Raw genomic sequence first — 16,951 nt, forward strand, 5'->3', positions numbered from 1 at the left:
GATGTAGAGTTACTAGTGTCACTCTTAAAGTTGCTGCATGGTCAATCCAACATCTGCATTGGCCGTGCAGCTTTACAGTGACACGGTCTCTGTAGAAGTGCGGGAATTCATACTTCTTGCGCTTCGCAGAGCTGTTGTCAAGTACGTGACTTTGTTTATACAGGACCTCCCGCCCCCACCTACCGTCAATCAATCATGTAAATGCGGAGCTACAGTTGAAGTCGGAAGTTTACATACACCTTAGCCAAATACATTTAAACTCAGTTTTTCACAATTCCTGACATTTAATCCCAGTAAAAATTCCCTGTCTTAGGTCAGTTAGGATAACCACTTTATTTTAAGAATGTTAAATGTCAGAATAATAGTAGAGAGAATGATTTATTTCAGCTTTTATTTCTTTCATCACATTCCCTGTGGGTCAGAAGTTTACATACACTCAATTAGTATTTGGTAGCATTGCCTTTAAATTGTTTAACTTGGGTCAAATGTTTCAGGTAGCATTCCACAAGCTTCCCACATTAAGTTGGGTGAATTTTGGCCCATTCTTCCTGACAGAGCTGGTGTAACTGAGTCAGGTTTGTAGGTCTCCTCGCTCGCACACGCTTTTTCAGTTCTGGCCACAAATTTTCAATGGGATTGAGGTCAGGGCTTTGTGATGGCCACTCCAATACCTTAACTTTGTTGTCCTTAAGCCATTTTGCCACAACTTTGGAAGTATGCGACCAAGCTTTAACTTCCTGACTGATGTCTTGAGATGTTGCTTCAATATATCCATATAATTTTCCATCCTCATGATGCCATCTATTTTGTGAAGTGCACCAGTCCTTCCTGCAGCAAAGCACCCCCACAACATGATGCTGCCACCCCCGTCCTTCACAGTTGGGATGGGGTTCTTTGGCATGCAAGCCTCCCCCTTTTTCCTCCAAACATAACGATGGTCATTATGGCCAAACAGTTCTATTTTTGTTTCATCAGACCAGAGGACATTTCTCCAAAAAGTACGATCTTTGTCCCCATGTGCAATTGCAAACCGTAGTCTGACTTTTTTATGGCTGTTTTGGAGCAGTGGCTTCTTCCTTGCTGAGCGGCCTTTCAGGTTATGTCGATTTAGGACTTGTTTTACTGTGGATATAGATACTTTTGTACCTGTTTCCTCCAGCATCTTCACAAGGTCCTTTGCTGTTCTGGGATTGATTTGCACTTTTTGCACCAAAGTACGTTCATCTCTAGGAGACAGAACGCGTCTCCTTCCTGAGCGGTATGACGGATGCGTGGTCCCATGGTGTTTATACTTGCGTACTATTGTTTGTACAGATTAATATGGTACCTTCAGGCGTTTGGAAATTGCTCCCAAGGATGAACCAGACTTGTGGAGGTCTCCAAAAAAATATCTGAGGTCTTTGCTGATTTCAATTGATTTTTCCATGATGTCAAGCAAAGAGGCACTGAGTTTGAAGGTAGGTCTTGAAATGCATCCACAGGTACACCTCCAATTCACTCAAATTATGTCAACTAGACTATCAGAAGCTTCTAAAGCCATTACATCATTTTCTGGAATTTTACAAGCTGTTTAAATGTACAGTCAATTTGGTGTATGTAAACTTCTGACCCACTGGAATTGTGATACAGTGAAATAATCTGTAAACAATTGTTGGAAAAATTACGTAAAAGTAGATGTCCTAACCAACTTGCCAAAACTCTTTTCTTAACAAGAAATTTGTGGAGTGGTTTGAAAAACGAGTTTTAATAACTCCTAACTAAGTGTATGTGAACTTCCGACTTCAACTGTATATGGAGCCCTCTGCATTGTTACAAAATTTGGGAGATGCATGGCGATGCAATACAGATCTCAATTTGGCATCTGCATGCCTCCGGAGGCTCTGCAATTGCATCGCACCCTCCATTAGGGAGACTCGGACCACATTTTTGGATCAAGCATAAATTGGCTTTTAAATTGCTGGATGTAATTGGCTGATGACCTTTGAACTGGTTTTCCAGTCAGAGTGGACGAATTTGGCATCTGTTGACCCCATTTGTTCTGTGTGAGTTACAGCTGTTGCTTTTTGTCTCAATAGAAGGGCAACTCATCACCTATACACTACAGCACTCAGACACATACAGTATTAGAGAAAATGCATTCATACACACACACACACTTAATGCCTTAATGCAGCCAACAGAGCTCAGGACACCTCTGAAAAGCACCAAAAACACATATTATACTGTATCACAATCTCCGCTTAACACTGTTTACTTGCAGCATGTTACAGTGTATTGCTGAGACAGTCAACATTCCAGTGTCCCTCACACAGTTTAAACACTATCCACATTCAGTGGTCGAAACAGTGCTTTTACAAAGCATTCACCCATTGTGTAGCTATCAAAACACTTTGATGCACTTAAGCACTGTTCTTCTGGGAATTCTGCAATAGTACCATCAAGTGGTTGTTAACCAAAATAGGGATGTGAGAGGAGCAAAAATTCAAAGCTATTTGTATTTTGTATTCAATTCTGTGGAGTAGCAAGGAAGGTGTCATGGAATGAGCTCAATCATGAGTGTCTTTTGGTTTAACAAAATGGATTAAACACGACTGTCTGGTCAACTGGGTAGTTATTCCTCTGTGACTTCAGCCCTGCTTGAAGTGGTTTAAATCAAGTAGCATTCAGGATGTTTTTTTATATATTCGGGGGTTACTGAGGAGTTATTTCCCCAAATAATCCATTATATTTTGGTTATTGTTGGTTTTAATCTCTCGGAAACAGTAGTTAACCAAGAGAATCCTCTCCAGATTTCAAGTGTGTGTATGTCAGATGACTGGCAGACATGGGATTAAAGGGATACTCCACTAAAACGATTTTTATTACGTTTTGTAAATTAGTCTACTGTTAATACAGTCCAAAAATGTTTCTCATGTCATCAGTCAAGTTAAGATATTGGACTTTCAAGAAGCAAAAGAAAACAGCCATATGATGCATTTTAAATGATGATGATGTGGATGGTGACTCTTTGCTTCTTGAAAGACCAATATCTTAACTTGACTGCTGACATGAAAAACATTGTTGGACTGTATCAACAGTGGACTAATTAAAAATAAAAAAAATGCCAAATCGTTTTTGAGGGGAGATTCCCTTTAACATAACAGGATTACTGAAGATAATCAGGATGGAGTTAATTCATTTAAACCAAGCTGCTCTCATTACGTCCTCATAATTTAACAAGAGATCTTGTGACTTGGGACACTGATGAGTGGCTAATGTTAAACTGAGTCCTGAGAGACTGTGCTGCCGGACAACTTGATGAGACTTGTTCTTGTCCACCAGTGGCATGTGAAGGGAAGCATATCAGAAAGCCACCAGCACACTACACTCATTGCTTTGACAAAACCCGTTTTGAGATTTACGTTGAGTGTAATCAATGTTTAAATAATAATGCTGATTGTAAAGGAATGAATTAATCAGAAATTAGGAAACAATCTGTTATGCCCTAAGGTATTGGGACCTCCTTATGTTTGTTGCGTTTGAGTGTGGTTTATCATTTAAAGGACAGACTACATAGGGGGTTATTTAACTTCCTCTTATATCTGAAATGTCTAAACTGCATAATGACAGTCACATTGTCTTTCACTTTCAGCTTTACTAAACGTTCAGGCATGACAGATCAAGGCTTGTTATTGTGTGATGCAAATATGGGGCACAATCGGGAAGAGTGTCTATCTTTGCAATGTTGTGGTCAAGTTGAGTAATGGGAGTGGGTGGAATTGAAAAAGCATTCAGAGAAATGTGTTCAGCTACCAGTGGGAGCATCGAGACCTTAGTGGAGAGACGAAGCAATATGTAACTTTTTGGGTGACCCGACCAAATTCACAGAAATGTTAGTTATAGATCTAAGATGCGATAGATATGTTCTATGTACGCTATTTCTATGCTTCCCATTCTTAAGTTTCATTTTGCATCTTACTTTTAGTTTTGTACAGTGCTGAAGATACAATATTTTTGGTTATGTAAAATATATTTCACAGCGGTTTAGATGGTGCAATGATTCTCTACATTATACTTGCTTGTTTTGTCATAAACTGAAACTAGGCGAACTATTAGAATTTTAGCAACCAGGAAATGGTGGAGCGGTTTCTGCATTGTGCATCTTTGGAGAGCTGCTTGTTTTTTACAGTGTGACTCATGAGTTGAGTGTCCAAGGTACTGTATATTTCACATTATAAACTGGGTGGTTAGAGCCCTGAATTCTGATTGGCTGAAAGCCATGGTATATTTAAGCAATAATGCACGAGGGGGTGTGGTATATGGCCAATATGCCATGGCTAAGGGCTGTTCTTATGCACGATGCATTGCGGAGTGCCTGGACACAGCCCTTAGCCATGCTATATTGGCCATATACCACAAACCCCAGAGGTGCCTTATTGCTATTATAAAATGGTTACCAACATAATTGGAGCAGTAAAAATAAATGTTCTGTCATACCTGTGGTATACAGTCTGATATACCACAGCTGTCAGCCAATCAGCATTCAGGGCTCGAACCACCCAGTTTATAACAGACTGTATACCATGGATATGACAAAAAATTTAGTCGTACTGCTCTAATTATGTTGGAAACCAGTTTATAATAGCAATATGGTTCCTCGGGGGTTTGTGATACATGGCCAATATACCACGGCTAAGGGCTGTATTAAGGCACTCCGTGTTGCGTCGTGATAACAACAGCTGTTAGCCGTGGTATATTGGCCATATACCACACCTCCTCAGGCCTTATTGCTTAACTCTAGTCTACCTGCTGTGTCTCTCCCCACAAACAAAACATAATTTCCAAACGTTAATGAAAAGAACAGGCACAATTACTTAAGACGATGCTGCGTTCGTAACCAAGTGGGAGGTAGGAATTTACCAGTTGTGATGCCGTAAATACCAGTTGGATGCATTCACATGCATTGAATTCGTTGAGAAACGCTGATTGGCTAATGGCCAACAAGTTGCATAAACCATAAATGAAAAGTACAGCTATCATGCTTGTAAATAAGTTACCGTGTTCAAAAACCATATTAATAGATTGCTTTTTATAAATGTTTTGTTGCATTTAACTACCGAAAATGCTGTTAGCAAGGTGACGTCAGAGCTCATGATGATATGAGTTCCCACTTGTAATTACCAGTTGGAGGACGGTTCAAGTGGATTTTTGCCAGTCATGTGGTAAATTCCCACTTCCCACTTGTTTATGAACGCAGCATTAGAGGTTACTCTTCCATCTCTGCGATACTTATCCTACTCAGTATACCCTTCAGCATGCCCATACAGTATTGTCAACAAAGGCTGTTACATACAGTAGGTTTGTGACAACTGTTTTCTTAGATTTAATCTGGAAACATCAATACATACTGTCACTGTGGGTCAAGAATGGGACTGGGAGTCTCTGACCCATTGCTGAAACAGTTTTAATGGGTATGTGTTGTGCACTCCCCCATCAGACAGACCGTGTGGATACTAATCAATCAATTCTGGGAATGAAGTATCAACATTGAGCTCACAGTTAAAGGGAAACTGTCAGTGATTCATGTTTTATTGTAATGTGAATCAAAATGCTAAAGAATTTGCAATAAAATTGAAACTATAGCCTACAACCGTTTTCAGTTTGTAATTGAAACTAGCCTACCGACAATTAGGTGGATATCCTCATATTAAATATTGTCATATGTTTCCCTCAGTACCCTATCGGGTCTTCTTATAATTCATAACGCCCATGATTCCAGCAACATTTATTAAGTAGAATGATTGATTTCCGTGTCAAACGCAGTCTTCTTTAACAAAAATAGAGACAACACTGCTAGACGAGAAAATTGACATGTAGGTCGTGCGCCCTCCATTTTTGTGTTGAGGGAACTGTACACCCTCCTATCACATAGTAGGCAGCAGACAGTGGAGCTAAAAGACGCACAGCGCATCCGCTTGCCTCCCCATTGACGTCACTTTGGTATCACATGAACGAGAAGGGACCAATCCAAGTGGCTCTATCGAAGTGCTTGGGTTCTTTCACGAAGATAGAAGAAAAAGACAGTAAAAAGGAACCATGCCAATGACCGTTTAAAGACCAAAAACACGAAGAAACACGTCGCCTTTGGATTTGGGTGTTTTGTATCAAAGCTACTTGACTCGTATGAGTTCAATCTGTGGAAGATGTTATCTGGACTGGGGCTGGCAGAATGGACATGGCCCGAACATATTGAGTAGCTCGTTGGGGGTGCTAAACGCGGACAGGATAGACATTACGGTGGGAATGGTGTGGCTATAGGATTATTTGCCTATCCAGTAACTGCTCTTTTACTTTTCCGTTCTGAAATACCCCCATCAAAGACTCTTTCATGGCTTTTCTATCAGTGGTTCCGCCGTGTCTGTTTTTCGCCCACAACACTCTTTTAACAATTGAGGTCGTATCGCGGTAGCTTTGCTCCCAAGGTTTACAATTCAACCCAATTGGCTTTTCTTTTTAAATATATATTTAACAAACTAATATTAGATAGGCCTACTTTTGTTACCTATAGGATATTTTTGCGACTAGTTGAATATGGATTTTAACAGCAGCGGCGGGGGTAACGAGCTACATAATAAACAATTCTATCAATCTGAGGAGAGCAAGCCTTTGCTGGGGGAGATGTCTGCGCCGACGCCACCGGAGGGGAATAATATTAAGTTAGGCGCCGGGCCGTGCAAGAGAACCCTTCTCCATTGCAGCAGCGGGATGCGATATAAACTACTACAGGAGGGGGACATCCAGGTGTGTGTGGTGAAACACCCTCGGACCTTCCTCAGCAAAATTCTAACCTCAAAATTCTTACGGAGATGGGAACCGCACCACCTCACCTTGACAGACTGCAGCCTGGCGTCTGCGACGGTGAGTTGCTACTGTTGTTGTAACATTGTGTCCACGTACAATGTTTATTTCCCCCCCCAATCCTGTCTTTTTTTAATATGGGCTTTGTTATCACTTGTAATAATCCGTTTAAACACGACGATTGACGCATTTTCTGTAATTAACAGCAGAAAATGTAGCCTATCGGTTTCCTTTGTTACCTTCCAAGTTCCATTTGCTCAGCTGATAATTGGATCTCAACATTGTTGCTTTATTTCCCCCTTCGGTGACACTATGGTCGCTACACCTACACACATCCTCTGACGACTGTGCAGTGGACTCCTATTTGCTACGCTTTTCTTTTAGTTGGCTACGATTTTCATATCATTATAACATTTGATCATCTCTAGGACTATTGGTTCATCAAACATGTATGGCTGTTCATATGGTTTATCTGTCCTAGGCGGCCTAGGCCTACTGTTGTCCTCGCGTTGGATACATAGGCACGGACTGACGTGTTATTTCTGTATTAAAGCATTGTTTTGTGGGCAACGAGTGATGGCATGCTCACAAATGTATTGGATGACATTTTCTGTAGTCTATGGAAGCTGAATTGGGCCTAATGTTAATCTCCCATCAGCTGCCTCCTATGGATTTGTATCACATTAAATACTGTTGGCCCAGGGCAGGGATCAATTCAATTTTTAATTAAGTGAATTCAAGATACAAACAATAGGCATTTATCATATATTTAATTTCAATGCACTTCCTGAATTCACTCCTACTGTGATGTAAAAATGACTGTACTCATTGGACTCTGATCTGCTGTGTAAACTTTGTATGAAGCCATAGCTCATAGATTAAAACTGTTTTCAACAGGAATGCCATACGAATATTAGTTTTTAAACAGAACAAATAGTATTAATATTACTCTTCCTATAGTTCCAAGTGCCTGGTCTCTTTAAAGAGGTTCACACCGTAAGAGACTTCCTGGTTAAATGCATCTAAAATGGTTGAAAACAATATGATAATGATCACTGTTAGGCTGTTATTATTATTATTATTATTATTATTGTTACTGTTGTTTACTGGTGGCAGTGGGACAGTTGTCAGTAGGCTTAGGGCATTGTTTTATCAACAGGTCTTCTATGAGGACATTGTTTTATCAACAGGTCTTCTATGAGGACATTGTTTTATCAACAGGTCTTCTATAAGAGGACATTGTTTTATCAACAGGTCTTCTATAAGAGGACATTGTTTTATCAACAGGTCTTCTATAAGAGGACATTGTTTTATCAACAGGTCTTCTATAAGAGGACATTGTTTTATCAACAGGTCTTCTATAAGAGGACATTGTTTTATCAACAGGTCTTCTATAAGAGGACATTGTTTTATCAACAGGTCTTCTATAAGAGGACATTGTTTTATCAACAGGTCTTCTATAAGAGGACATTGTTTTATCAACAGGTCTTCTATAAGAGGACATTGTTTTATCAACAGGTCTTCTATAAGAGGACATTGTTTTATCAACAGGTCTTCTATAAGAGGACATTGTTTTATCAACAGGTCTTCTATAAGAGGACATTGTTTTTTTTGTTTTACATTTTCATCCATTTTAACAATTTCACCCATGCTGCATGCAGTAAGCTAATAATGCCACAATTTATATTTTTCAGATTTTATTATGAATAGACTTCATATAGTAAATGATGGTGGGGATATTTAATTATGTATTTAATAAGTTACTTAAATAAGAATATGAACATACAATGTGTTTTGAATGTATTACACTTATGCACAAGGCATCATTTAATTGCAGTATACAATTGGCAGTTCACTCATGGGGCTGTTCACAAATGTTTTGTCTTGGTAGACTGCATTACAATTTACAAAGACATACTGTTAAATCTATTCTTATAGCTCATCTTAACTTGTGGATAATCACACTAATGCCGCAGTGCTTCAATGAAAAGCACAGTACAGTTCCAAGTGTCAAACACTCCCAGACAAGACGTCTTTGTCAGACATCATGACAAATTAGGCAGTATTTTGTGGCTTGACCTAGTTGTTGACGAGAATATATGGTAGACTACATAACTTTACAAAAAGGTTATGTCTTCCTTCACAGCTCATTCTATCAGATGTGAAGAGTAAGGTGCTGACTAACCACCTCACCCCATTATCAATAACAGTCCCTCTCAGCAACAGGGTCACCAATAGGTGTCCAACAGGTGCTCAGTGTCTGGCGGAGCATCACTAATGGAAGTGTAGTTGTCTGTGGCTAATGGTCCTTTTGGGCCACAGTCAGTCAGGATGTCTTACTTTTACATCTGTAATGTCTGTCTGTCTTTAGAAGTGAGCCGTTACATGTATTTTTTGATGTGTCAGTATAGTATTCATAACAAGGTACTGTTCTCAATAAATTGCACATTAAAGCCCCAAGGAAATGATTTCCCCCCCCATACATTGTAATTCCACAGTTTGACTATATGTCAGACAAGTCAGGTCTATAACTAGTTCAATCGCAAATGATCGAGTGCAGAACTGTTGTTGTTCTGTACTAAAAACAACTTGAATTATGTTTCCTTTGTGTATTGGGTCACCAAACTGTGACTGAAACTTGAGCCATGCCACACAAGTTCAGGTGCATTTTCTCCTATCAGACTTACTCCTTTCCTGTCATAATTTACATTAGGACAAAACCCCAAGCCATGTGGATGCTTCAGTTTCAACAAATGAGGTAGGCTACTGTATAAATAGATCTGAGGGCCTGATATGAGAAATGTGAATCATTCCTCTTCTTAAGCATAGGCCAGTCACTATTGAGAACCTGCATCATATTTGCGTAACACCAACCCATTACAAGAACTTCCTGTCACGCCTCCTTCACAAAGGCCTTTACAGATTAGCTTGCAGTTCTGATATCGCAAGGGTCCTATTATGTCTTGAAGCGAACACGAACAGACAGAAACTAAGAACATGAGGTTGAGCAGGGTTAGGCCAGACTACTCCCCAAAGAGCTTAGATTAGACAGAGATAACTTACTATCAGCAAGCAACTCAAAACACAAGATGAGGCAACTTTCGATCTACACTTTACATACAAGGGTTGGCTGGCCTTCTCTTGTCAATCGTAGGCTCAGTCACTGGTATACTTTTATTTCCAAAGCCATTTTGGGTTTACTGCCATTTTATTTGGGCATTTTTGTTGTTCAGAAATGTGGTGGGTACTCTCTTCGTTCGCATGACTTTATCCTGCTAACTGTTTCAAATGTCCGAACTGAATTTGGTAAAAGAACGCCTTACAAAATCCTTTTAAACTGGAAGAACTTGTCCCAATGTTTAAATCATTGATTAAGGATTTTGAGGCTGATTCCCTGACCTGTCAATATTTTTATTTTATTTGTTGTTTTATCTTGTGAATTCTTTTTTTTACTAGATTACCTGTAGTTGTTCATGTTGTCTGTAATTGTGTATTCACTTGGTGCAGCCTATCTTGGTCAGGACGCTCTTGAAAAAGAGATTTCAAATCTCAATGAGCCCTTCCTGGTTAAATAAATAAAAATAAAATCTAAACACTGAAAGTCAGACTGAAAAACCAAACTATTTTTCACGTCGTACTCCATTAGAGCTATTATTGTAGCGTACAATGAAGTGAAGACATTTATAATACGCAGTTGTGACACACACAGAAGCCTCAGAGAACCTCTTGGCAGACAAATGTGTTCACATTCAAATACAGGATCATCCTCCTTTTGTTGGGATAATCACCCATTAAGAGAATATTTGAATTATTGTCTGGAATTAAGCTGCAGTACCCTGACATATGGTTTCTTATCATTAACCTAAATTTGACTTTTCCCTTTGCCAGAACATTCAGTAGAGGGAGAAATAAAGAGAACATGTGTGCAATAATGAAATAAATGTGATTTTATCATAAATTTAGACATATAGGCTTAGGCCTATTTGTCACCTACCCAGTAAAAATGTTTTAGGTCTTATTATAAAAGTGTACAGTAGCCCGCTGTATGCCATAACTATGATGAGCAGTGGTTTTAGCTCTTGTGTGCATTTGACCAATGGGTGTTGTTAATCAGAAATCCCTTTAAATCAAATACAGCAGGAAATGTTATAGATTTTCTAACTGAAGTGGTACTAAACTACCATAAGTTTGCCACCTTTGTTGAAACCCAATCTGTACAGTAACAGTGGATCAGGTGCTATCAAGTATAAACATTTGTGTAGCCCAGTACTCCGACACGGTATACAGTACATGGGATCCTTGGCAGTTCGGGAGGGAGTAACAGAGTGGTGAAAGGAAGGGCAGTGAGCTGATTATCCCCCTCCCTTACATGGTTCATCATATGAGAACCTTTGGAACCTCTGCTGTGATGAGGTCCTGGCTGGGCTCTATTTTGTCAGCGTCACAGTGTGATTGTCTCAGCTCTCACAGTGCATTTCCCAAAGTAATACCTTTTTTAGATGTATTTTGATTGTTTTGCAATGTTCATAGAGTGAAATCCCAGTACATTTTTATTTTTTATTATTAAAAAAATATTTTGTCACACGAATGGGTGCAGTGAAATGTGTTGTTTTACAGGGTCAGCCATAGTAGTACGGTACCTCTAGAGCAAATTAGGATTAAGTGCCTTGCTCAAGGGCACAGACACATTTTTCACCTTGTCGGCTCAGGTATTCAAAGTCCTTCACACTTACACTAGAGCTTGTTTATCAGACAGCAGCCTGGTTGGTAATTTACGACCTACTGGTTTGTTCCTTATTATTCAGTTACTGTAATAATAACCTCTTTTGTTACGTAACTTGCTGCACATAAAGCCGGTTTACTGTATCATTCATTTTGACACACAGAACAGTGCCCATTTGCATGATATTTGGGAAGTCTTGTTGGCACAATTGTATTTTTTATTATTGAATCCAAGCCAAGAGACAAACATTTCTGTGAGTTACATAATAGTATGTTCCAGCATTGTATGATGAAATGCTTACACCCTATTTGCCCTGTATCCCAAAATCCATTTCACTTTTATTTTACCATCTTTCACACTGGACGCTTTCATGCCTGCCAGACCAAATGTGAATGCTTAAAGTACTCAGCTAGTATACAGTACAACAACCAGTATAAAGTTGATCAAGGTATTGGCAAAAAGAAAAACCACAGCTTGTCAAATGTGTGTTTTTGGTTGAAGAAAACGGGGTAATGGTTGCAGACACATGCACGTCCACTGCAGCCTGTCTCTTGTTCATCTCTTATTAGATCAAGCCATATTGTGCAGGTCAGTCACTATATGGGGTTGTCCACATACACCAGTCGAATCCCCCAATGCATCATGGCTTGAATCTATTAACCTCAGGTCCACTAGGTCATGCCTGATTAATAATCCTCCATACCTCACCTTCTGCAAACTGATGCTGTGTTACAAAGTAGCCTAATGTACCTTTCAAACCACTGTGTTCTCTGTTTCTCTAATCACTCATAGTTTCAGGCTGCCATTGAAGTCTCATTAATTGGATATCCTTCATACAAGCTGTCCAGAGGCAACTGCCATCTACTGGTCTCTGATGTTCATAACATGTGCAAATGAGAAAATGGTGGAGAGTACTTGGCTAGCAATACCCATAATGCCTATACAATGGAAGGAGAGATTTGATGCTGCATTTTGTGAATAGCTGTTTTCATATTTTATTTGCATCGGTATGTAGAAGCGCCTGGCAGTATTAATGTACATTCTATACATTCTCAAATTCATTTACAATGAATGCTTTGTCTGTGCTTTTTACCATCTTTTTTTGGTGTAATATTTTTTTTGCTGCCAAAATACATTAATCCTCAAATTTAGTTGATATAAACATCCTATAAAGACCCATGGGGTATAATTGAATAAGGTGAGCACAGTGTTGGTAAATTCAGTGTGTTCATTACTAGAGCTCTAGAATTGATCATGAACACTGACCACTGAAACCTGCTATGATTGTTAGAATATATCATTAAATGAGCAAGATCAACATTGGTTGTCTTCATCGTTCATATGATCAGTTTGCCAGTGCACCTGAATACAGAGATGCTTTCCACCTGGTTCTCCCTGGAAACAACAAAAACATGTCTCCATTTCACCTCCTAGTTTCCATGGCAACATAGCTATGTTGGTGAGAAGAGCTGTACTCCACTTCTCCTCAAGGAAGAAAAGCTGAATAAAAAGAGACAAAATGAGATGAAGAAAGACCATAAGCAAAAGAGAAGAAAACAACATGAGTGAGGGATGAAGATAGATTGACGCAAGTTACCACAGCAAGCTCTTGTGCAGGATATTTCATCTTTGACAATTTATGGTGGTTCCCAGTGAGCAAAATTGGTTGAAAGATGTCTTTTCAACATCTTGTGCTCATAGGGTTAATTGAATCCCCTATCTGTTTGCTCCTGTAAAATATAGGCTTTTTAATTTCTCAGAGATGCAAGGTTCCCCTTCTCTAGTGACTTTAGTTTTGTCTTGCTTTGCTATTTGTGTGCATGCATGCATATCGGGTGCATTTGTGCATGCACCTGCGTCTAGATACATGCACAATAAGTTAAATTAAAAATGGTATTGGACAGTGCCTTCAAAGTATTCATACCCCAACTTTTCCCACATTTTGTTGTTTCAACCTGAATTTAAATTGGTTAAATTTAGATATTTTTTGGGGGGCCACTGGCCTAAACACAATACCACACAATGTTGAATTATTGAAGTTTTTACAAATTAATACAAAATTAAAGTTAGACAAGACATTTCAAAGTATTCAACTCCTTTGTTATGGCAAGCTTAAATAAGTTCGGGAGTAAAAATGTGTCATGTAAATTTCATGGACACACTGTATGCAATAATAGTTAACATGATTTTTGAATGACTACTTCATCTCTGTACCCCACACAATTACCTGCAAGGTCCCTCAGTCGAGCAGTACATTTCAACCACAAAGACCAGGGATGTTTTACAATGCCTCACAAAGAAGGGCACATTTGGTTGATGGGTTATAAAAATAAAAAAAAAGACATTGAATTTCCCTTTTAGCAAGGTGAAGTTATCAATTACACTTTGGATGGTGTATTGATACACCCAGTCACTACAAAGATATAGGCATCCTTGCTATCGCCGTTCCCGGAGAGGAAGGAAACGGCTCAGGGATTTACGAGACAAACTGTTTAATGGCTGTGATAGAAAACTGTGGATGGATCAACAACATTGTAGTTACTCCACAATACTAACTTAATTGACAGGGTGAAAAGGAAGCTTGTACAGAATACAAATATTCCAAAACATGCATCCCGTTTGCAACAAGGCACTAAAGTAATAGTGCAAAAAATGTGGCAAAGTAATTTTACTTTTTGTCCTAAATACAAAGTGTTATGTTTGGGGCAAATACAACACATTACTGAGTACCACTCTCCAATTTGTCAAGGATAGTGGTGGCTGCATCATGTTATGGGTATGCTTGTAATCATTAAGGACAGTGGAATATTTCAGGATAAGAAAATAAGCTGAATGGAGCTAAACACAGGCAAAATCCTAGAGGAAAACCTGGTTCTGTCTGCCTTCCACCAGACACTGGCAGGTGAATTCACCTTTCAGACATTTACATTTTAGTAATTTAGCAGACGTTCTTATCCAGAGCGACTTACAGTAGTGAATGCATACATTTCATACATTTTATTTCCATACTGGTCCCCCGTGGGAATTGAACACACAACCCTGGCGTTGCAAACACCATGCTCTACCAACTGAGCCACACAGGACCACTATTCAGCAGGATAATAACCTAAAACATAATGCCAAACCTTCACTGGAGTTAAATCTGCGTTAAAATCTCTGGCAAGACGTGGAAATGGTTGTCTAGCAATGATCACCAAACAATTTGACAGAGCTTGAAGAATTTTGAAAAGAATAATGGGAAAATCTTGTACAATCCCAGTGTGCAAAGCTCTTAGAGACTTACCCAGAAAGACTCACAGCTGTAATCGCTGCCAAAGGGCTTTGAATACCTGTAAATGAGGTATTTCATTTTCAATAAATTTGCTAAAATGTCTGTCTAAACACAAGTTTTCACTTTCATTGTCGGGTATTTTGTGTGTGTGTGTGTGTGCATAGACGGGTGAGGGAGAACATCTATTTAATCCATTTTGAATTCGAGCTGTATCAAAATGTGGAATAAGCCGAGGAGTAGGAATACTCTCTGAAGGCACTGTAAAATAATTAATTTTGTTCTCAGACAGATTTTTTTTTATTTGATATAGGGATGGTGTGTAATGCAAATCACTCCTGATTTCACAATATGGCTACGACATGTCTAGCAACAGCATCCTCCCGGATACTCTAGACCCACTGCAATTCGCATACTGCCCCAACAGATCCACAGATGATGCAATCTCAATCGCACTCCACACTGCCCTTTCCCACCTGGACAAACGGAACACCTATGTGAGAATTCTGTTCATTGACTACAGCTCAGCATTCAACACCATAGTGCCCTCAAAGCTCATCACTAAGCTAAGGACCCTGGTACTAAATACTTCCCTCTGGAACAGGATCCTGGACTTCCTGATAGGCCGCCCCCCAGGTGGTAAAGGTAGGCAACAACACGTCTGCTGTGCTGATCTTCAACACTGGGGCCCCTCAGGGATGCTTGGTCCCCTCCTGTACTCCCTGTTCACCCATGACTGCGTGGCCAAACATGACTCCAACACCATCATTAAGTTTGCTGACAACACAACAGTGGTAGGCCTGATCACCGACAACGATGAGACCAGCCTATAGGGAGGAGGTCAGAGAACTGTCAGTGTGGTGCTAGGACAACAACCTCTCCCTCATTGTGAGCAAGACAAAGGACTTGATCGTGGACTACAGGAAACGGGGCTGTAGTGGAGCGGGTCGAGAGTTTAAAGTTCCTTGGTGTCCACATCCCCAACAATCTCTATCATGTTCCAAACACACCAAGACAGTCGAATAGAGGGCACAAAACCTTTTCCCCCTCAGGAGACGGAAAAGATTTGGCATGGGTCCCCAGATCCTCAATAGGTTCTACAGCTGCACCATCGAGAGCATCCTGACCGGTTGCATCACCGCCTGGTATGGCAACTGCAGGGCATTTGAACGTAAGGCGCTAAAGAGAGTAGTGCGTACGGCCCAGTACATCACTGGGGCCAAGCTTCCTGCAATCCAGGATCAATATAATAGGCGGTGTTAGAGGAAGGCCCATAAAATTGTCAGAGACTCCAGTCACCCTAGTCATGGACTGTTCTCTCTGCTACCACACGGCAAGCGGTACCGGAGTGCCAAGTCTAGGACCAAAAGGCTCCTTAAAAGCTTCTACCCCAAGCCATAAGACTGCTGAACAATTAATCAAATGGCCACCAGACTATTACATTGACCCCCCCTCCATTTGTTTTGTACACTGCTGGTACTCACTGTTTTATTATCTATGCATAGTCACTTCACCCCTACCTACATGTACAAATTACCTCTAACCTGTACCCCTGCACACTGACTCGGTACCCCTTGTATATAGCCTCGTGATTGTTACTTTTTTTTAATTTTTTTTTAACTTAGTAAATATTTTCTTAACTCTTCTTGAACTGCACTGTTGGTTAAGGGCTTGTAAGTAAGCATTTCACGTTAAGGTCTACACCTCTTGTATTTGGCGCATGTGACAAAATTTGATTTGATCTCTATCTCAGAGCGAGGGAGTCGTTGAACAGCCAGTTTGATCTCTCAGAGCGAGGGAGTCGTTGAACAGCCAGTTTGATCTCTCAGAGCGAGGGAGTCGTTGAACAGCCAGTTTGATCTCTCAGAGCGAGGGAGTCGTTGAACAGCCAGTTTGATCTCTCAGAGCGAGGGAGTCGTTGAACAGCCAGTTTGATCTCTCAGAGCGAGGGAGTCGTTGAACAGCCAGTTTGATCTCTCAGAGCGAGGGAGTCGTTGAACAGCCAGTTTGATCTCTCAGAGCGAGGGGAGTCGTTGAACAGCCAGTTTGATCTCTCAGAGCGAGGGAGTCGTTGAACAGCCAGTTTGATCTCTCAGAGCGAGGGAGTCGTTGAACAGCCAGTT

The 16,951-nt window shown here is 40.1% G+C and overlaps 1 protein-coding gene across 1 annotated transcript in view; it reads left to right on the top strand.

Annotated features, from left to right (window-relative positions):
• The first annotated feature begins 5,965 nt into the window (after nt 1-5,965).
• cmip (c-Maf inducing protein) overlaps nt 5,966-16,951 on the top strand; it is a 34,802-nt gene continuing 23,816 nt past the window's right edge. The window contains exon 1 of the mRNA XM_014148958.2: nt 5,966-6,897. Within this exon, the coding sequence (XP_014004433.1) occupies nt 6,571-6,897 (327 nt within the window). The 5' untranslated portion in view covers nt 5,966-6,570. The remainder of the gene's footprint in view (nt 6,898-16,951) is intronic.

This window comes from Salmo salar, chromosome ssa16, assembly GCF_905237065.1.
Source record: "Salmo salar chromosome ssa16, Ssal_v3.1, whole genome shotgun sequence".
Taxonomy (NCBI): domain Eukaryota; kingdom Metazoa; phylum Chordata; class Actinopteri; order Salmoniformes; family Salmonidae; genus Salmo; species Salmo salar.